Genomic DNA, 23755 nt, shown 5'->3' with positions numbered 1-23755 from the left:
CCCTTCTGTCCCACCAACATCTGAAGCACATCTAGAGAAAACTCAAGAGAGGATCTTCTCGATGACTGCTTCCATTCTTTACAACCCTTTGCCACAGGAGGCCCGGCTAGCCCCATCTGTGATGACCTTAAAATCAGAAATGTAAAATTTCCTGAAATTTTGAAGCCACAGGGAAAAAAAAAACAAAACAGTTTTTCTCCAAGGGTATTTTGGAGCAGGGTGGTGGTGGAAATTTTGGGGAAAATTGTAAAATATGCAATACTTCTTTTGGAGCTGTCTGTCTGTCTGTCTATCTATCTATCTATCTATCTATTTTACGCCAGTACTTTTTCAGCTGCACTGGCTGCCAGTCCATTTCTGGACCCAATTCAAAGTGCTGGTATTAACATTTAAAGCCCTTAACGGCTTGGCACCAGGTTATCTGAAAGATCGCCTCCTCCCATATGTGCCTGCCCAGACCTTAAGATCACCGTCAGTGGCCCTTCTCCATGAGCCCCTGCCAAAGGAAGTGAGGCAGGTGGCTACTAGGAGGAAGGCTTTTTCTGCTGTGGCACCCCGGCTATGAATGAGCTCCCTAGTGAGGTTCGCCTGGCACCTACATTGTATTCCTTTCGGCACCAGGTGAAGACCTTTTTATTTTCCCAGGCATTTTAGCATTTTAGCTTTCTAGACTTTTAGCTTTGCTGTTTTAAATCTGTATTTTAAACTCCTGCACTGCTGCTAGGTTTTATTGTGGTTGTATAGTTATATTGTGGTTTTAATGTTCTATATATTTTAAATTGTTTTATTGTTTGGTTTTAATTTCTGTGAACCTCCCAGAGAGCTTCGGCTATTGGGCGGCCAAGAAATTAAATGAATGAATAAATAAATAAATTATTTCTATGCCACCCAATAGCCAAAGCTCTCTGGGCAGTTCACAAAATGAAAGCTTAAAACTACAATATAAAAGTACAACTAGAATAAAACCTAACAGCAATGCAGAGATTTAAAATACAGATTTAAAATAGCAGAGCTAAAAGACTAGAATGCTAAAATGCTGGGAAAATAAAAAGGTCTTCACCTGGCGCCACAAAGAGTACAACATAGGTGCCGGACAAACCCCTCTAGGGAGCTCATTCCACAGCCAAGGTGCCACCACAGAAAAGGATGTCTTCCTTGTAGCCATCTAAATGACTTCCTTTGCTCCTGGAGAAGGACAGATCTAGAGTCACCTTGTTGGTTTAGAACAGCCTTCCCTAACCTGGTGCCCTCCAGATATTTTGGACTTCAGCTACCATCAGCCTCAGGCACCACGGCCAATGGTCAGGAATGCTGGGCATTGTACTCCAGGCACCAAGTTGAGGAAGGCTGTTTAGAACATAAAGCAGCCTTTATGTTCCTAAAATATGATGTATAACTTGTTTTAATTTTATCATTATAATGTTAACAAGTATCATTATATTTGAAAACTTCTAATCGTAAACTCAGTAAATTTGTAATTATTGTCTGAATAAACTATACTTTTAAATTTAATATACCAAAGATGATTATGAACAAACCAAGATATACGTAACATATTTTAGGTTCCTATTTAATGTCTGAGCAAAGGGAACATCAGCAAGTAGTCCTTGAAACATTCAAATCATCCTAAAATCCAGAAGAAGCAGGAAGAACTGGAAGGAGAGGAAAACCAGTGTACAGCATATGTTCCTAATTGTAAGGAAGTTTAGGGAAATTCCTAAAGATTCCCTAAGCACGACCCTGTTTGTGGGGTAGAGCTTCGGGAAATCTGATCTGAATGAAAAGCTATTTCGATTTAATTTAGCTGGGAAGGACTCGGCTTAGGAATGGTAAGCAACCATATTTAATTTAAGAACCTTTAAGCAATATCAATCTATTATCTGAAGAGTGACATTTTTTCGCTTTTGTAAATAATTTCCATTAATGAACATCTTATTTTTTGTTCATTTGTTCATTTTGAAAGGCTGTCTCTAGTGGTACGGTCAATCCCATGCCTACTCCATAGAAACCAGAGAGAGTTTATTCTAGTGGTAGTGATTAAAAGTTTTTATAGCTGAGGCAGCATTCCTTAGTGGTGAGATCTAATTGAGAACTTTATTAAAAACTGTGGCAGTGAGTTATATAGACCCAAACCTCAAAGTTAAACATAGGTGGGATAATCCACGTGGTGTTCCACTGCATCTGATGACAGTGACAGGATAACCTACAATGGTGTTTTTCTTTTTCATGTGTGGTTTTTAGATTAGAACTACATTAATTTACTGCTACAGAACAAGCCCAGAATAAGTCATCTAACCAGAACAAGCCCAGAACAAGTCCTGTAGAACAAAACCCAAACTGTAAAGAATGCACATTTTCTTCATATATTATGATATGGTGATTCTACTCACATGTTGGGAAACTGAGCATGACTTGAAGCATCCCTAAATGTCTATCAGTAAAAGATACATTAGCTCAATAATTTTAATAAGGAATGGAAGAAATAATTATGGTGGGCATCTTGCAAAGGATTAAAAAACATTTTTCCCCAGTGGCTTCATTATTTTCAGACATTTTACTTCTCTAGTCTTTCTTTGTGTGTTCTTATTACATAGTTTTTAGAAATCATTTTGCTGAGCATAAAGCCTGGGTAACCATATATAAACACCTTGTCTTAAATTCTAAAAGAAAACATTTCATAATCCAAAGCTGTTACATTTTTCCAGTTTTTTGGAAAAAAAACAAAAACAGTCCTTGGAAAAAAGACAGGGAGAAACTGATTTTTCCCCTATTTTTTCTATGTGTTTTTTCCAAGGCCTTCACATCTCTACGCCAAATATATTTTTATATAAACAGGCCTTTAGAGACTATAAGATGGCTTGTAATTAGCTTTAAGTGGTTGTTGTTATTGATGTTTCACCTGCCTTGTTTTTATGCTTTTTACTTTGTATTTTATTGCTGCTTTATTGTATTTTATAATATTTTATTGCACTTGTAGTATTGCCGTTGAACTACCTTGAGCACCATTTTGGAATACAAATCAAACAAATAACCCCTTGGAGGAAGGACAGGATACCAAGGTAATTAATATATGTTCACACCGTCTTCCTCATGAAGCTATATACAAGACACCTCCACTAATTTATGCATACACCTGCTATTCATTCAAAAAAGCAGAAAAATACACCCCTCTCCCCCCCACCCACCCACACACACACACCACCACCACCACTTCATCCTCACAAGAACTCTTTGAGGTGGGTTTACACTAAGAGGTAGTAACTGGCCCAAGCTTCATGGCTAAGTAAGATTTCAAACCTAAACATTATTTAGGTTGACATTATACACTGCACACCACTACGTTGGAGTTACGACTCATTTAAATGTCACTAACCCATTCTCAGAGAATAATAGTTTTACATCACAGTTGTACTGCTGCTGGAACATTGATTATTGCAGACCTAGGGAAATATACAGAGTGGGTTTTGTGCTGTGTGTGAAACTGATATGTACACATAGTATTACTATGTGGATGGATTCATATTTCATAATTAGTGGCAGACATGCTAGTACAAAAAAGTGTGTTTCCTACAGGTCAGAAAATTCAATGACATGAACTAGTCCCGCTGAAGCTAACGAAGTTCGACTACTCTGACAGATGTAGACTGAACTAGATGTTATATACCCAAGGTGGACTGTATGCATGTGGTGTTCAACCTGTTTTGGAAGGGGTTGCACTCCCCTTCCAAAACAGGATCAGGGTTATAGCTTTGGGGAGCCTGTAGATCCAACTTAGTCACTAGGAGCACAAGTGTCTTCTGTGGCATAGAGCACCTTTTACCAGCTTAAACTGGCATGCCAGCTACAACCCTACTTGGACAGAGACAGCTCGACTTCTGTGATCCATTGCCTGGTAACCTCCTGGTCAGATTACTGCAATGCGTTGTATGTGGGACTGACCTTGAAGACAGTCCAGAAACTACAGTTAGTACAAAATATGGCAGCTAGGGTACCACCTGAAACTGGGTATTATGACCATATAATGCCAGTATTGTACCATTTTCACTGGCTCCCAGTTCATTTCCAGGCCCAATTCATGGTGCTGGTGTTAACCTATAAAGCCCTTTATGGCTTGCGGCCACAGTATCTTAAGGATCACCTCTTCCCGTATGTTTCAGCCTGCGCCCTTTTAAGATCATCTGAGGCCCTGCTTCAAGCACCCCCACATACAGAGATTCAGTGGGTGGCTACTCATGAGCAGGCCTTTTCTGTGGTGGCCCGCAAATGTGGAATGTCTTCCCTAGACGGGTCTACCTGGCACCTATTTTGCTGACTTTTCAGTACCAGGCCAAAAACTTTTTCCAGGCCTTTAAAAACAAATTAACTGCTGCTTGTTTATTTTTCAGTAGGTTTAAAGCTTTGTTTTAAAATAATTAGGAACATAGGAAGCTGCCTTATACTGAGTCAGACCCTTGGTCCATCTAGCCCAGTTTTGTCAATACTGACTGGCAGCAGCTCTCCAGGGATTCAGGTAAGAGTTTTTCCTGCCCTACCTGGAGATGCTGGGGATCGAACCTGTGGGACCTTCTGCATGCAAAGCAGATGTTCTACCACTGAGCTATGGCCCCTTCCCAATTCTTTTCCATGTCTTAACTGCTTTGATATTTATCTTTTAAAACTATTTTAAATATCATTTCTGCTTTTAAATTCTTTTAATATGTTTTATCATTAGTTTTATTGTATTTATTTTTGTTATGTATGTTTCCCTGATAGTTTCAGCTGAGGGGAGACTGATAAATTGAATTAATTATCATCATCGTATTGCAACTTTGATATTTCTTATTTAGCTGCCATCCTTATGTATATGTGCATATTTCCTTTTTGTGTTAGGTAATGAAAGCTCTTAAAGGACAGAAAAATATCCCCTGAATGTTGGTTTTGAGAAAAGGTAGCTATTTCTATAGGTAAGTTATAGTAACAGATGCTAGTGTAAGTACTGAAGTTTAATACCATCCATGCAGTGAGTTTTAGGTATCCTGGTAGCATACAATCAGGAAATTATTACCCCTTGCAACTGTGAAATCAGGTGTAAGGAGGTCATTTTGATTTTCTTCTGATCAGTTAAAAAATAATATGAAATTTAGATGTGCATTTTAAACTAATCCATTTAACTTTTAGGTCACTTCAAAAAGAAAGAGATGAAAGGTTCATCCTACTTATCTTATTTTTCATAGCTATAGTACTAGCTTAAATCATATTTAAATTTATGACTAAAACAGAAGGTAGAAAACATGAACAGGCATGTATATATATTTTTAAGTACTGGCAGTGCATTTTGATACTGAACCCCATTCAGTGAATACTTCCGTACAATAGAGATTTGTAGGTTTTTAAACTTTTTGTCATTTTAAAAAATGACATAAAATGCTGAACTTATTTGGTATTTATTCTATATTTCCATTCCTAATCAATAGCTAAAATATATGATCTCTAAAGGACTATATAGTTAGCATCATCAGCTTAGTGAACACTAAGTTGTGATGTTTTTCTTGTATCATTACTATTGCTTCTTTGGTGGCGCTCTTTTTTAAACTCAAAGTTGTTTCAGATGTTGCTCTCTAAATTAGAGACCATGGATAGTGTCCAATGATAAGTTCCACATAGAGCAGACCCACTGAAGTGAATGAGACTTAAGTTAACGTACGTCCAATTAATTTTAATGGGTCTACTCTATATAGGACTAACATTGGATACTACCCCATTTCTCCATAGAAGCCCCGTTAGGGTTCAATTCTATGCATGTTTAGACAGAAAAGTCTTACAACTCCCAGGTTCTCCCAGCCAGGATGTCTGACTGGGGTATGATGGGAGTTGTATGGTTTTTTTCCTGTCTAAACATGCATAGGTTTGCATCTTTAGTGATCTCTGATTTTGTAAGAGACTTCAAGCAGATATGGCTAGATGGCCTCCTCCATTCATTGCCTTGCTTTGCACCTCCCGGAAAAAAAGTGGACTGGTTAAGGGCCAATAAACTGAAGCTCAATCCAGGTAAGACAGAAGTACCATTAGTGGGTAGTTCACCTGCCCAGCTGACTGTTATTCAGTCTGTTTTGGAGGAGGTTGCACTCCTCCTGAAGGTGTGCACAGTTTGGGGGTGCTCCTGGATCCATAACTGTCACTTGACGAACAAGTGGCCTTGGTGGCTAGGGGCGCCTTTTATTAGCTTGCTTGTTTATTTATTTATATTTATATTCCACTTGCAAGGAACGCAAGGCAGTTTACATGGTCTATTTTATCTTTACAATAATCCTGTGAGGTAGGTTGGGCTGAGTCAGTATCTGGCACAAGGTCAACCAGTGAGCTTCATGGCCAAATGGGGTACTAGAACCCGGATCTCCCGAGTCCCAGTCCAACAGTCTTACCACTACACCACCAGCTGAGCCCCTATCTGGACAGAGATAGCCTGGAGATATGTTGTATATGGGTCTACCTTTAAAAATGATTTGGAAACTTCAGTTAGTCCAATATATGGCTGTTACTAACTAGAACTGGTTGATACAAACATGTGATGCCAGTGCTTTGTCAGCTGCACTGACTTTCCTGACCATTTCTTGGCCCAATTCAAAATGTTGGTGCTGATTTTTAAAGCCCTAAGTGGCTTGTAGACAAAGAATCTGAGGGAATGTCTCCTCCCATAGGAGCCCTTAAGTCATTTTCAGGAGCCCTCCTCCAGGTACACCCACCAAATGAAGTTTGGTGGGTGGCTACAAGAAAGAGGGACCTTCTCAGTGGTGGTACCCTGTGGGTACAACGTCCTCTCCAAGGAGGCTCACCTCATGCCCACGCCTATCTTTGGAGGGTCAGGCAAAGACATTTCTCTTCTTCCAGGCATTTTAGATTATAATTATTGTGATTTTTTTCCAGGCCTTTTCAGTTGTTATTGTATTCCTTTTTTAAAACCTGTCTTATTGTGTGAGCCACCCTGAGAAAAATTTCTAATAGGGCAGCATATAAAAATTATATATTTTTAAAAAGCGAAGTACATTCTCAAACAACATGGAAACAAGTTTGAGAAGCCAACAAGAACACACATTAAAAAAAAGTCTTCAAGTAGCTCTTTACCACATGAAAGTGGATTATTAATTATATGCAGTGGTGGCTGGTGGCCAAACTGATTGGTGGGGCAGGCAGAGGATAGGTCAGCAGAGGTGTCAAGGGCGTCACCAAAGGCGGAGCCAAGGGCATCACCACAAGCGGAACAGTCTCTTGAATCCCCAGCAGCACAAACCACAGAAAGGGGAAACTGGGGCACATAAACTTTAAGATCATGAATGAAAAGTGTGTGTGGAGGATCCCTTTGGTCCCACATTCTCCTGTTCCAGCAACAACTCCTATTGGACAGTCAATCAAATTAAAGATCAGGAGTGTACTCACACTCACCAGTAACACAGACACTCAGGCATTCTTAATCTCTTTAAGAAGGGAAAGACTAAATATAGTTATCTGGATTGCTAGATATCTTTTACAGCTTTTACAGGAATTCTCACAAACATGAATACACAAGCTACATAATTTAAAACTACTATTCTGTTCAGGAGCAGTCAGAAAGAGTACCTCAAAGCTTTAAAGTATTTTATAAAGAATTTTTTAAATTACATTTCTATTCTGCCTAATAGTCGAAGCTCTCTGGGCATTTCACACAAAACAGAATTCTATGTTAAAGAATTTCCCATTCAATTTCCTGCAATTTGTGAGATTCAACATGTCAAAATGGACAATTAAAAATAAAGGCTAACTTTTCTCAAATATCAAGCCTTTCTTTTTGCATTTTAGCTTGGAATCCTCACTGAAAAGCTAACAAAATATTCATCCTACTTCACCATTTATTTATTTCTAACACTTGTATCCTGCCTTTCTATCAAAAAATCAAGGCAATTTGAACAAATATTTTTGAGAACTAATATCACTACTCTAGTCCCAATGTGTGAATGAAAGCCACAAATGTCCCCCCACTCACAATCTCTCTCTCTCTCTCTTTCTCTCTCTCTCTCCCCCACACACACACCCATTCACACATAGAGACATCCCATTCAAACAGACACTCAAGTATTCTCAATCTCTCTCACACACCCATTACCTTCCCCAGTTTAATAGCAAGGTTGTTTTTGGTTTCAATTACTGAAAGGGAGGGAAAAAACTACTTGGTATTTTTGGAGAGGAGAGCCACCAGAGGGAGAAAGTAAAGTGGTTATTTTCTTTTTTCTTCTTTTGCTATTTGCCTGCAAGCCTGTTATTAACGTCCTCTCCAGCTCACAATCCTAATACCACCAAACTAAGCACAGGCAAAATAATTCACACGGGACAATAGAAGGGATGGATGATATTCTGGAGGTGATGGGCTCGACCTTGGGGGAGCTGGAGGTGGCAACGGCCGACAGGAAGCTCTAGCGTGGGCTGGTCCATGAAGTCATGAAGAGTCGGAAGCGACTGACCGAATAAACAACAACAACAATAGAAGGGAACAGAGTACAAGCGGTGGAAAGATGCTATTACTTAGCTGAAGCCCATCTTTTTCAGGAATTATCTGTTTTGAAACATGAGCAACATTATTCCATGTCATATATAGCACTCTATTTCCATAGTAATACTCTTAATATTCTTAGGCTGTTGCAATCTATGCACACTTAGCTGGGAGTAAGTTCCACTGAACTAAATGGGGCTTACTCCTGAGTAGATATGTGTAGGATAGCACTGTTATTTTTACTATTAACACTACTGACAACATTTATATTTCAATCTTTTAAAATTTCACCATATTTTGGAGCAAAAAAATTAAGTTCATGAAATTTTAAAATTTGTTGGGCTTTTTTCACATAACTCTGCATTTTACATTCATATGATTGCTTCATACTCATAAACATTATTAACAACCTCTTCGGTACAGTAACTTCACATACTTATTTGGGGTCTCATTTTGCTTCTGAAATGGTCTGTTTTAAATATTTGCCCAGCGGAACAGAATGGAAATATGCTGTGGGAAATCAATGAGAAAAAGGCAGCTAGGAGGCAACAGGGAAGATTCATCTCTTGGAAACCCAGTTCAGAAACAGGGCTCTCTCTGTAGTGAAGGAACCTCCCCACACCACACCACCTTGGCTTAGTTCAGTGAAGCAGTTTTTAATGCTGAAGCACAAAATCATGTGATTCCCCCTTTCCTTTTTGCTCACCCAGCTGTCGGTGAAATATAACTTCTTTGCCTGGCAGGCAGCTTTCAAGTCAGTACCTCTCATTCAAATCCACCATTTATCTGCAGTGTCCTAATTGGTAAAAATCCATTTTACAAGGCTCCCATTTCCCCTCATCCTCAAAAATTATTTTTACAATACCCCCCATTTCCTCCTGCACTCAAAAACCAATGTTAAACATACCCTTGAAAATCAAACAGATCAAACAAGAACAAATGAAGGTGGGGGTGCAAGGGGCCACGGAGCTACTGCTCTCTCTCTACTTTCAATTCCAGCTGCACACATGCCACATCATCCATGGCAGCGCCCACTAGCATCTCTCCATTCTGAGGAACAGGACTCATTCCAACTGGCTGGAGGCAAAATGAGTGGAGGCTGGATCCTTGGCATCATCATCATCATCAAATACTGTATCAGAAGAGTACCTGGAAGATTGCCCTCCACAGCTCTGCCTCTGGCCCCCATTAAATTTTGTTTTCTATTCTGAGCACATATGCTGAGAATCCATGCTAGTTCATAAAAATGACCCTCCAACAGGCCAGGAATTTCCTGCATAGACTCAACCACGCGCAGTGCAGCAGTAGCAGCCGGCAGTGTGATTTGCGGTGGCTGTTACCGTGCTGCAAAAAGGCAAGAATTTTTTGCAGGGCTGGGGTTTTGCGGTGGGAGAGTAGGGGGAGCAGCACCCCAAACAAACATTTATGCCCACCACCTCTGGTTGTGGGTCACTACAGTGCTGCTTCTCAGTTGAGAAAGTTTGAAATCCACCAATTTTACTAACCAAGTTCCAAATCATTCCACATATGATTTGACTTCTCAACCTTTCATTGTCCTAACTGCTCTATTATGAATTATTTTCAAGATGTCAATATCATTCCTGAACTGTAGTGTCCAGAACTAAACACAGAAGTTCAAATGTGGTACTACTAGAGCAAGTACAGAAGTATTTGTCCTTTCTTGCTCATGGAAATGATGTTCTTCTTAACAGAGCATTAAAATGGCATTGGCCTGTGGCATAACATCATATTCATTTGGTTAATCTTTCTCATTTGTAATACATTATTCTTTACTGGATTTTATTCTGCTAATTACTACGAATTTCTATTTAAGGAACATATGGCATAAAATATGCCCACTCACACAAAAAAGGTAACTTCTTGCAGGCACTTTGGAATCAATATCCATAAAGAATCTAGTCTCATAAATGAATTCAGTATGAATACCACATACAGATTAGGATGTAACTGAAATGTAATAGTTAGGTTCAGTATGGGAAAATGCTTGAATCAAACCGATTGTTCATACCCCCAAAAAAGTTACATTTTACAATTACACTTAGTATTTTTGTAGTTTAAAACTTTAGAGAAGTTAGAAATTAGAATGCCTTTAGCATTTTAATGAGCAATATGCAAGTAGATAGACAGAATGTGATTTTTACCATGAATTAGTATTTTTTATTTCCTAATACAGCTCTGTGATACAGCCTTAAAGGTACAAACAGAAATGACATCCTTCTTTCCTAACTTTGTGGAAGTTCAGCTTCTATAGTAAATATCTACAATAAGGACAGACTTCTAATATTCTGCAGGTGTGTTGTCAACCCCCCAACAAAATGTAAGATGCTGAGGTTACTGGTGGAATTAGGGCTTAAGACCCTGAGAGAGATAGGCTTGGCAGGGGTAATTCCCCTTCTCTGTGCAAGTGAGGCAAGTATGTACGAGTCAACTCTGGAATCAGCTCTGTTTGGGCAATTTCAGCCATCCACTCACATTCAGGGGGAAATTACTCATCTTCGTCCACCTCACAGTTTGTCTCCTGCCACTTCTGGTTAAGTGCCGCATGCCCACCCAGAATGTTTCGCCCCCTTTTCCTCACTCTCATCTCTTCCCTTTATTGCTCCTTGCCTCTTGCTTCCGGCATTCCTCCCTGTCTTCTTGTTCTTCTTTCCTTTCCCTTTTTTTTGTTTCTCCAGTTTCCCTCCATGATATCTCTCCCCTGTTGGCTTTCCCCTCTTGCATTTAAGTTCCGCTCACTCTCTTCCTGCCCCACCCTCCTTGAAAGGCCACCTGTCAGCTAATCAGAGATCTGCTGGAGCCCACTGCCAGTCCGGGAGTAGCTTTCCTCTGGAAGGGACAGGGACCCATACCCCTCTAATCCCCCCTCATGGGTGACAACTTCCCACTCAGATTAAGCCAGACCTCAGAGAGTAATACTTGTTGTTAAGTATAAGAGAGATTTCAATCAACATCGATCTTACATTTTTGTGACGATACAGACACCATCAATATAGTAATATTTACTTATATATATTAGTATTGGATGTTATAGTTATTTTATACATCTAGATTTTTTTAAAGAATTAAATGTGGGTTCTAGTCCTATAGGGAAGCAACATATGAATCCAACTGGTATTAAAAAAAAGTATACGTATCAGATTTATAGTAGATGCATGTTGGTAAGAATGACACTGTATCCTGACAATGCAGAAACAGAATTGCCATCACATTTCAGCAGCATTTGGAAAGTGCCATGTTTCACACATAAATTAAATACATTTCAACCACACGTATTCTGACATATCTTCAATACCATTTCTGAAAGGAGTTTTAAACTTAAACTGTTTATATAAGACATCCAATTAAAAAACAAATTAACTGTATTACAACACAATCGAGTATAAAATTGTTGAAAATACGAAATAAGATTTGTCCAACCACTATTTAAAAATCCAAATGAAAGCCATGAGAATGCAAAGAATTAAATTATGCAACATATATACATGATGTAAGGAAAAAGCAACTTCCACAATTAACAGGAATAAATTATTATTACGCTAGCAGAATATATCAGTGCTATATGCATGTACGAACTATACAGAATTCTAATGCTACCATCCAAGAGACATATAATACTGTAATAAGAACTGCCGTATCCTAATCTTCACATGGCAATAATTTCAAACTGATATTATTATTCTCATTTCCTTGAATAATATCCATACTCCAGGGTCATTTTCCTTCTCATATTCAATATTGTGCATGCTTGTATCAAGATTCCTTTCTTCATATCCTGTCACAGTATCAATCACTGCCTCCTGTCCACTCAATCCACTTTTGATTTATCAGCCACTGTCTTTCTGGACTCCATAACTCGACCCAAACCATTTTAACAAGACATTGACAAATAGCACTCACTATCGCATCAACCTGTTCCACTTAGTAAACTAAGAAACACTAACTGTGACATCTCTGCATAAGTATTCTATTCCATTCCCCAGACTGATGTATATTAATGAGGAGATGGCATTTGAAATGCTTCTTCCACATCAGCATCTAATATGATCAAATTAGGAAATGGGATGATTTATTAAATTTTGTAGAGCTGAAATATTTCTTTATATCAGTATATCTGTGGTTTCAGAAAGTGAGCTGTTGCTTTCAATTTTTCTGCTGAGGATATGCCTGCATTTCACAGACGAATTATTGTCTTTAAAAAGATTGCAAGGAGACAAAATGTTATTAAGCAAATGCTCAGTAAAACAAACTAAATCAGTTTTAAAATTCCTAATTTAATGTAAATCTTGGTTGTTTTGCTGAAATTCAGTTTGTGATCTTATTAAGTCTTATTTGCATCGTACTGTTTTGCTGAAGGACAATTTTGAATCTGCAACATTACTAGGGAGCTTCAGTTCTTGACTCGAGGTGCATCTAAAGTGAAATTAAAAATTGCAGTATGAACATATTTATCTTTTGGATGAAGAAAATGTTATTTGATATTTAAAGTACAGAAGATAACTAAAAGAAAAAAATTAACTTCAATTTTTTGAATTACGAGTTTACATTTCAAGATTGATTTGCGTGTTGAACTCTTGGCATAGTGAAATGTTTAATCTTCATTTATAATCCTAATTTCCACAAGAAAAATATGAACACAGCACTCACTAAAAGTATATTATATTGCAAATATCATGACTGTCATGATAGGTTCAAAATGTGAAAAAAGCCTGTCTCAAAATAAATGAACACAAGTCATATACAACCTTGAGTTCCTTTCTTCTGATTTCTGTCACTGTGGGGCTCCCTTCCCCCACAAAGCCATCAAAGCCCAAAGCTTCAGCCCCTTTCAATAGGATTGCTTTATTTTAAATAGCTTTTGATGGCCTAGGCTAAGCTTTAAATGGGGATGTGTGTTAAGAGCATATTGAGCTTTTTAAAAAATTAGACAAGCCTTAGGAATATATAAAATAATGTAGTATCTCCCTTCAGAGAAGACTGTATATCTGAAAACTTTCATAGTTTACAGCTGAACGTGCATCTCCTTAAAAGAGTGGATAAAATTAGCTACGTTGCGTTTCATGTTAATTAAAGGAACCAGCCATACATATATAGCCTCAATGTAAGAACGGGAAGACAATTTATTGAGCTACCTATGTAAAATCAAGGGCACAACAAAACAAAGAGCTATACAAATAGCAATGAGTGAACTATCACACTATCCCAACAATAAAAACAGTAACGAAACTTTAAATCCAGTTTACCAATAATTAGTGACACAGGAAATTAGAACAGAAAAAAGTTCTTGATTTTCCATCTGCAGATGGGATTCTGTTCCATATTAACAAAAAAAGCGGAAATTCACTATATACTAACAATATTCATTCTGAAATGCTCTTATTTACTGACTCATACACTCAATTTATATCCCTTTCAGTCTAGGCCAGACCCACAAGGCAAGACCATCTGGAATGCTTCGTGATTCAAATCACTTAAAGATCCACAGACTATCACAAATCTACTTATTATCTGAAGTGCAGAAGTAGGAGAACTAGGAGCCATCTCAACCTAGTCATACATTTCAAGTATTAGCTCCCAATGGTCTCCCAGTTCTTGTCCCTTTCACTCACAGATACACACTCCCTTACAGTCATGGACCCATGTGAGAGCTTAGAGCTATGATGCTGTCCCAGCAGCTGCAATACATGTACAACCACATGAGCAGGGCCAATCATGTGGGCATTTCCCACCCAATTTACCTCACCCACACAGCACTACCATGAGAGCTTCCATGTAGTTGTGGGTATGAGTGAAGAGGTCTCCAGTTGCCACTATCACCGAAAGTACCTCCTAGCCCACAATTGCCACACAGCAAGGGCACACATTTCCTAGTCTTCAAGACCGTAGGTGCTCTGCCTTTGTTTTCCATTTCCTTCAGAAAACAGACAAGGTCTTGTATTTATTGTTTTATTCCCCCAACCTGGAATTATTATCAATATTAGGATGACAGAAATATACACAATTTAGTAAGTAGTTTCTTGAACTCTTGGATACACAAACTGGACCTGCCCAATCCTATCTCACAATAATGTCCTTGAGAATTCTGAATCTTTCACAATGACTGAATACTGGCAGCAATTGGCTCCCTTCCTCCCCATCCATTGCTCTTCTTGGTTTAAAATAAAAAACACTGTTCTCCTTAGTGTGAAATGTGGTTCTAATCTTCTAATGCTGCCACCAAAATAAAATGTTAAAAATGCAAGCATTTGTATAATATTTCTAGATAAAACACTCTATTCACAAACATCTGCATCTACAGTTAGCCACTCTTTTGAATCCTCAAACTGAATGTACCTTTCTTATGTTTCTTACTCCTATGTCCTAAACCATCAGTGGCAATAATAGCTATATGTAAAAGCTATGATTTCTGCAGAACAGCTGGAATGTTTTCTGATTCAGACAGCTTATAGATCTACAAACTACAAATCATATTTCAGAAGCTGATTATGATTTCATACATTTCAGCCTTCAACGCAGATTATCTGATGCCAATAACAGTTAGCATGGGTTACATCATTCATGCTCAAGCACAATTGCAGTTTCATACCTCTGTTCATGCCACAGAAAGATCCAAATATCAAGCTAGCCCAACCTCTGTCATTGACACTACATAACTACCTAAAGTTAACGTGGGATAACTACTGTATCACCACAAATGTCAAGGCTAGGTAAAGCAGAGTAAAAATACATTATGTGGTCAATCTCATTCTCAGGGACAAAATTGTCATACCTTCTTGTTCTGCTTTTTGATCTTGATCTCTGAGACCGATATGATTTTCCTCGTCCTCCTGATCGACTGCGGCTCCGTTTTCTCTTGGATCCATATGAAGAGCTACTGCTAGACCGATGTCTGTGCCTAAAACAATAGATATCACCAGAAAACTCAATGGGACATAAGATAGTTAATATTTTTCATTTGCACTGCCATTGAGCTAGGCACTCTGCAAATATAGTGTGAAATACATATACACACATACCCATATATGAATAGAAACCTATTCAATCCTTAAGATATTCATAAGCCTTCGTATAGGTGCCCCCACCTTCATCGGCAAGGTGGATGGCAGCTGGGGATAAGGCCTTGCTGGGGAGGTGCCCTAGCTATGCAACTCCTCCGGAGATGTCTACTTTGTTAAGTTTTAGGCACCAGGTGAAACTTGTGCTATTTGGGTTAAATCCAAATTAGTTATGACTAACTTATCCCATTAATTTCTACTCTAAGTAGAACTAACATTGGATTTAATCCTTGGCCTGTACTTTAGTAGACTGTAAGGTACTTTCGCTGCTTTATAGAGTTTTACTGCTCTGTAGCTTTATTGTTTAATTCAATTTCAGACTGTTTTAACTTTTTGTGTTTGTTGGTTTCTTTTACTTTGTGTAATTTTGCTAATTATTTTATCACGTTTCTGTATTTTAACTTTGAAGACATATTTCGAACCACTGGCCATATGATCCTGCCAGCTCTTTGAAATCAACTGGAGAGGCTGTCTTGCGCATCCACCTCTATCGGAGGCACATTTGGTGGGAATGCAAGGAAAGGGCCTTTTCTGTAGCAGTGCCCACGCTTGTGGAGCTCTGTTTGCGAGATCAGACTGGCTACCACCTTCCTGTCTTTTTACTATGAATACATTTTTGTTTAGGCAGGCATTTACTTTGAGTGATTATTCTGACTTTGTTAGATGGCTTCATCTGCTGTCCCTGCCTGTTTCTAATTGTTTCCTTTTTTATCATGTGATACTGTTTAAATTGTTTGGATTGTTTTAATTTCTTTTTTAATTTATCATGAGCTGTGCTGGGCACTATATAGTGGGAAAGTGTCATAAAAATCTTCCTATAAATGAAACAAAACAGAAAAAATATAAAAAATATTTATAAGATATTTCAACACTGCTCGATTGGCAGTCCACAAAATATTTTAGTCTTAACCTACCAACAATCTGTACATGCCAAAGATGCCAAATTACACCAATACAGCACTTGGCTCCAATAGCTAAGTAGGAAACTAATGTTACTTCGATGTTTATCCTCTAGTATCTTATTGGCAATGAGATGCTTACATGATGTTCAAATTGCATATCGACTTTTGCAAAAGAAAAAAGAAAAAAAGTCCCAGACATTCAGCAGGTAAACATCACTGGTTTTGGCAAAATGAAGAAAAAGCCCAGTCACAACAATGAAAAGTTGTAAGGAAGAGATCCGCTCCCAACTCAAAAACTTCAGATCATACAATGCATCCTTACCAATGCAGAATATTCTACAGCTTTAAGCCAGTTTCAGATCATAACACAAACCATGCCCACCCCACCACTGGGGCTTTTATTAGAGCAGTGCTTTGCATGGGGAATATGAGGTGGCTTTAAGTCTAATTCCAGTCACAGCACACATCCCTGTCCAATGGGGGGGACGGACTACTAAGAGATGTGCTTCGCAATGGGGAACAATGCAGAATTAAGTCAATGGGTACATGTATAAATGCTTGCCCATCCAATTGCCCTTATCTTTTAACTAAAAATGTAAAAACAGATATACACAATGATTATTTGGATTAGTATAGGGGTTAAAATCATTGCGTTGATATCTGCAGAACTGGGCTTCCCAACAGGAACATGACGCAGTTATATACAAATATCCATTGGCTTACGTTTTTGCACATCTTATTGCGTTCTGTATATCTTATTGCCATTTTAAAATTATTTTAATATACACCTGTGCAAAGGCAACTCAAAGGTCATGGGATCCAGACATGTGAGAAGCCCTTGCACAACACAGCTTTTCCACCCTTACCTCCACACCTCTGGCTATGCGTCTCTGAAAAGCTGCCCCTGAGAACCGGAGATCCTCTGGAATATTGTAGGAAGGGGAAGAGAGGGCTGCAATGGGAGGGGAGATCAGAAGAAATCAGCTGGAAATACCTTGCATTAGCAAAGCCCTTCTGATTGGTTTATTTAGTTTAATTGTTTAGCTGGCAGCAATGGTAGTGAACAGGATGATGTCAACAGGTCAGAGGAAGGCTTACAACTGACCGAGTCTTAGCCAATGGCCCCCACAAAACCTGGAGCTAGTGGTGCAGTATTTCACAGGTACACAGCTAAGTAAAAGTGGAACTAGAAGGAACCTCAACCCTCAGGAATGGCTGCAATGTAGAACAGGTTGCAGAAAGCCCCACTGTACTAGAAGACTTCAGCTAACACAACTCTGGATCCAACAGTGTCTTTCCATATGACAGAATGACAATAAATGTTCTACTGCTATACAGCTGGCAGAAGGGTTTTCTGAAAATGTATACTTTGAGGCTGTAATTAACTTTTATCACATGCCTTATCTCTAGGAAGCACATATATATTTCACAGTCTATTAATTTAGAAACAGGGGCGGGAAAATCTGGGGATAAATTAAAATCAAATTTATATATAATCCAAACAGACTAAAACAGATCCCAGTCAATTTAGGACAATGGGAAATTTCCCATTCAAATGTTTCCAGAAAAATTGAACCACTGCTACACAGCATCCATTCATTCAGTATCTCAAGAATCACAACTTGCACACTTACCACAAGGGAAGTTTGTTGCCCATCGCTGAAATTATTTTGCTTTGAAGGGACAGGCTGGCCAGCAGCCTCTAATTTACTAAAATTGCTAGAGATGAGTTCGGTATCATTAGATGGAGGTGTCCAAATATTTTGGCTCACCTAGGTAGCTAGACAAAATGTGTAGTCCCCATAACCCTACCTCACCCTTTACTCAGAGGAGGGAGTGAAGTTTCCTTGTCCCTAACATCAAGCTGTGCTTTGGAGGCATTTGGAGAGTTTCCAAAACACAATACAAAGTCAGGGATGTTCCCCCAGCTCCAAGCTCAGGAGAAGAACATCCATGTCCCACTGCACTTTGGAGATGCTTGGAGCACCTCCAAAGTTCAGCAGACCATGCATTTGGAGCAGCTCTGTAATGCAATGCAAGGAATCCTTTTACCTAGCTCCAAGCTTGGGAGCAGGACAGAGGCTCATCATAACTGCTACAGGGGGATAGATGGTCACCATAGTGGTCAAATTTGTGAACCTTTGATTTGATTCAATGATTTACAGCACACTCATATGCATGTTTACTCAGAAATAACAAGTTCAGTGGGAAATACTCCCAAGTGTGTAAAGGACTGCACCTCGGTTTCTGGCACTGGATTTACCAGCAGGAAATCCATGGTTGTCCTCCATTTCCTCTTTTTGGACCACGAGGATGGCTGGTCAGACATATTTTAAAGCTATTTTTCACTGTGCACCTACACAACTGCACAGCTGTGAATAACCACAATCTATTTAATTTTAAAACCTGCATTTGTGCACAACTGTGCAATTACCTATGCATTTCTGGACTGTAAAAAAAAAAAAAAGCAACCTGAAATGGCAGCATGACTCCCCACTTCTCCCACAATTGCACGTGGTTGCACTATGAACACAAATGGTAAAGCACATAGGACCTTTCCAACAACTACTTCTCCTGCAATTAAACTACTATGCATTGGTATGTAGCACTTGATCAAGTTATAAACACAGCAGTATTAATTTATGTGTGACCACAGACCAATTCCATGTGAAAAACGAGTATTATGCCACCTCTATTGCGTCCGCAGAGTGCTGCCCCAGGAGGCTGTTCCAAGTGGTCCGGAGCCTGGTTGGTCCTGTGGCTCCGGAACCGCTGGAGCATTCTAAGGCCTCCTATGAGGCCTTGGCAAGGCACTTTGAAGATAAAATTGATCAGATTAGGAGTGTTATTCCATGCGCTATGGATACAGTAGGTGAACAAGAGGCGGTCTGTGGCAAACCGGTTTTGTGAGATAGGTTCCAGCTTCTTCCTTCTGATGAAGTGGACAAGGTGCTTTCATCTATAAGGCCGACCACCTGCTCACTTGATCCTTGCCCATCTTGGCTCATTATGGGCTGCAGAGAGAGACTGGGTGAGGGAATGAGGGCAGTGGTGAACGCCTCCCTTGACAAGGGAGTGATGCCATCAGCCCTCAAGGAGGCAGTGATAAGGCCACTTTTAAAGAAGCCCTCCTTGGATCCCCAAGTTCTGAATAACTTTCGCCCAGTCTTGAATCTGCCATTTTGGGGCAAGGTGATTGAGCGGGTGGTGGCGATGCAGTTGAAGGCACACTTGGAAGAAGCTGATTATCTAGATCCATTTCAATCGGGCTTCAGGCCTGGGCATGGGACAGAAATGGCCTTGGTCGCCTTGGTGGATGATATGAAGAGGGCTCTGGATAGGGGCGAATGCTCCTTCCTTGTTCTCCTCGACCTCTCAGCAGCTTTTGATACCGTTGACCACGGTATCCTCCTGGACCGCCTGGAGGGGCTGGGCATTGGAGATATTGTATTGCGGTGGTTCCGGTCCTTCCTCTCCGGCAGGTACCAGAGGGTAGCACTGGGAGAGGAGGTTTCGGACCCATGGCCTCTCACTTATGTGGTGCCACAGGGTTCCATCCTCTCCCCAATGCTATTTAACATCTATGTGAAGCCTCTGGGGGCTATCATCAGGAAGTTTGGGGTGCGGTGTCATCAATATGCAGATGACATGCAGCTCTACCTCTCGTTCAAATCTTCACCAAGGTTGGCCGTAGAATCCCTGTCCAAATGTCTGGAGACGGTGAGTGGCTGGATGGGGAGGAATAAGCTGAAGCTGAACCCTGACAAGACTGAGGTACTTTTGGTGGGAGACAAGAGGAGGTTGGGGGATGTTGACCTGGTGTTGAATGGGGTAAGGCTACCCTTGAAAGACCAGGTCCGCAGCCTGGGGGTCATTTTGGACTCCCAGCTGTCCATGGAGGCTCAGGTGTCAGCTGTGAGCCCCACAGAGCTGTACCAACTCCATCTGACACGGTGGCTGCGCCCCTACCTTCCCGACCATCTGCTCCCATCGGTAGTACATGCCCTGGTCTCAGCTGCAGCTGGTACAGAACGCGGCGGCTAGCCTGATTAAAGGCAGCTGCCGGCGAGATCACATCACTCCAGTGCTGAAGGTTACCAGTTGTTTTCTGGGCCAATTTCAAGGTGTTGGTTTAGACCTTTGAAACCATATATGGTTCTGGCCCAGCCTATCTTAAGGACGGCCTCCAGCAACACCAGACAGGCCGCTTAACAAGATCAGCCTTGGAAGGCCTTCTCTCTGTCCCATCAGCCAGGACAGCTAGACTGGTGGGGACGAGGGAAAGGGCCTTCTCTGTGGTGGCCCCCGCTCTGTGGAACTCCCTCCCTAGGGAACTCCGCCATGCCCCCTCTTTAATGAGCTTCCGCCGTGCATTAAAAACGTGGTTGTTCAGGCAGGCATTTGGGGTGGGTTAGGGTATTTTTAGAAATATGGTGTTTTATTGTAGAATTTTATTGTTTTAAACTACTTTATTATACACCTTGTACATCACCCAGAGTGGCTGGGTGACCGGCCAGATGGGCGATTAATAAATTTACATAAATAAATAAACAGACAAACAATACTGGCCCAGCATAAATAAAAAGCGCTCTGCTATAGACTTCACCCTGTTCTAGACTTTATGCCTAAAAGGAATGATGGTGTATTCAACGCTATTTGGACTTTGGTTTTAAGTTAAACCATTTTGTGCAATTGACTCCTGCATATTTTTGTAACACTTATGAATTGAAAGGACTGAGCCTAGTTAGTATTTCCAGCAAAAAATGTTCCATACAAAATGGCTCCTCAGGTTACAGCAAAAGTCAATCTACTGGCTGGGAGGAAATCTGTCCCTCAGACTCCTTCCCAAATCAATTGCATGCAGAAGCTTTATGCTCTATATGCTTGCATAAAGCCACATTGCATTTTAGGTGTTTTAAACCCCCAAAACATCACAAATGAAATAAGACCTAAGACAGAAACAGCATGAATTCCTCTCTTTGCCTCCTGTTTCTGGGTAGATATGTTGCAATTCAGTCACAGTTCCATCTACCACTACCTCATTTGGGTGGCCCCATTTCACTTCCAAACTGACAGGCACACGACCACCCGAGTTCAGTTTCAGAAAGAATTATATCCAAGCACTAGACTAACTTATACATCATCTGAATCGGAGCTCCTTCCATCAACATAGAGAGCTTGAGTTAGATCCAGCAGGCGATACTCTGCTAACAAAAGATCTCATGGCAGTGCACTCTTAAGATGTTCTCAATGGCTCATTCTGCTTAGATACCTATTTATCTTCACCTGAGAAGGATTGGAAATTATTTACTAAAATGAAGACAAAGCAGTTACTTTTAATCAGTCATTATCATTTAATTCTTAAAAGATCAGGCAGAACCCAGCATAACCTTGAGATTTGATAATTTTTAACAGCCAGGGGCATATTACTACATTGAGATCAAGACAAGTATCAAGACGCTAGCCAAATCCTCAAAGCAAATACTTAGATCTTTCTGGATTCAAATAAACCAGCTGGTTCTCATCCAGCCTCAGGGTCTCTGAAGCTTGGTGTTATCTGTCAGATGGTCATATCTGTAGTGTAAGAGAGATATTCATAAAGCTGCAAGTCATCTGTATAATGTTGGCATTGCAGTTGATATCATCCCACTATGTCCCTTCAGGGGATACATGTAAATATTAAAAACAGGCCCAGAAAAAACAAATGCTAAGGAATTATCAGAACTTCCTGATAAGAACACTTTTTGCCATCTTCACTTATAACTAGCTGCAAAGAAATTAACAGAACCAGATTAGTTAAATTCTGTTTAATCTTGCCATAAAATCCAGGTATTTCAACCGCACATTTTCATCTATAATATAGAGCAGACTATTATCTTGTATAACATAATCTCCCACATCTGAATCTCTCTTCTCCTCCTGAACTACTTTTGATGACAAGGTTGAGAAGAGTACAGTGGGACTCAGAGAAGACAAGAGATTGCCTGGGGAATCTAGAAGAGACTTGCCAAAATATTCCTTGCCAAAATATTGCATAGGGAAATAGCGCTGCTTTCTGCTACTTTCAGTAGACCATGAATGCCATTGTAACATCAGCAGCCATTATTGTGATCCTTGCACTCATCTCAGAGCTATTTGTGGGCCTAACAACCAAGGAAACGAACAAACATTGCCATACTTTAGACCTCAAAACACAGTCAAGAATGAATGTGGGGGTACAGCAGTAATAATATGCACAGTTACTATCTAGAAACACAACTGGGTGACAGCACAGGACTTAGGGAAATAGGGACATATTCTCCAAAGTTTCAAGGAAAGAAAAACTTCAACTCATTATGCAGTCACTTCCCCATTTCTAGTCCTAACATATCAACATGACCACAAAGACGAACCACAGTTGAATAAGAAGGTGAAAAAAGGGAAGGCAGCAGTTGAGGCAAAGGCATAGATCAGACAGCAGACAAATGAGACAGTGCACATGAGGCAAGGAAAAGAAGGTGGACAGATCTGGTGGGAAAGGAAAGATGGGGCTGGCATCAACCCACCCACTCAGCTACAGTCCACCTTCATAACCAGATTTCCATGCACATTCTCACCACCCGATGACCATCTAACTGGCATTTAAGTACTGTTTGCACTTCTGAAGGCAAAACCATTTTGCCTCTATTCCATGACAGGCTATCCAAGTAGATTTCAAATATAAAAATTTAGATAAAGTTAGATTAATTCTCTCTCAATATGAAATATATTATTCTAAAAGAGGCAACAATTTAAAATGCCTGAAAGCTGAATATAACCTGCAAGGCTGTAGAACATGGGTGAAGAATCTCAGGTCTGGAAGCCAAACCCAGCCCTTCCCTGGCCCCACCTCCTCCCCTCCAACCACTGATTGTTTGGTGGTTTCCCAACTTTTGTGCAGTTTTTCCCATTCTAAAAGGTTGAAATGCCTCTCTTAAGGCTTAGCTACTGGCAGTAAGAGCTTTAAGCTAAAATATAAGAACATAAGAAGAGTCATGCTGGATCAGACCAAGGGTCCATCTATTCCAGCATTCTGTTCACACAGTGGCCGACCAGCTGTCAACGGGAAACCACAACAAGGGCATGAGTGCAACAGCACCTTTTTGCCTATGTTCCTCAGCAACTGGTGTACCTCTAATACTGGAGGTAGCATAGAGGCTTACTGCCTCTGATACTGAAGATAGCATAGAGGCATCAGGACTAATCGCGATTGATAGCCTTCCCCTCCAGAAATTTGTCTAACCCCTTTTAAAGGACTTCTA

The 23755-nt window shown here is 40.0% G+C and overlaps 1 protein-coding gene across 9 annotated transcripts in view; it reads right to left on the bottom strand.

Moving 5' to 3' along the window:
- RSRC1 (arginine and serine rich coiled-coil 1) overlaps positions 1 to 23755 on the bottom strand; it is a 350934-nt gene that overhangs the window by 305379 nt on the left and 21800 nt on the right. For all 9 annotated transcript variants that reach the window (XM_084847365.1, XM_084847366.1, XM_084847359.1 and 6 more), the window contains one exon: positions 15288 to 15413. In XM_084847365.1, coding sequence (XP_084703491.1) covers positions 15288 to 15413 — 126 coding nt within the window. The remainder of the gene's footprint in view (positions 1 to 15287; positions 15414 to 23755) is intronic.

This window comes from Heloderma suspectum, chromosome 3 (assembly GCF_057233095.1).
Source record: "Heloderma suspectum isolate Gila_16-S chromosome 3, 16-S_ref, whole genome shotgun sequence".
In the NCBI taxonomy this organism is placed as follows: Eukaryota; Metazoa; Chordata; class Lepidosauria; order Squamata; family Helodermatidae; genus Heloderma; species Heloderma suspectum.
The sequence above is the reverse complement of the archived record's forward strand: the minus strand, read 5'-3'. Positions and strand labels throughout refer to the sequence as shown.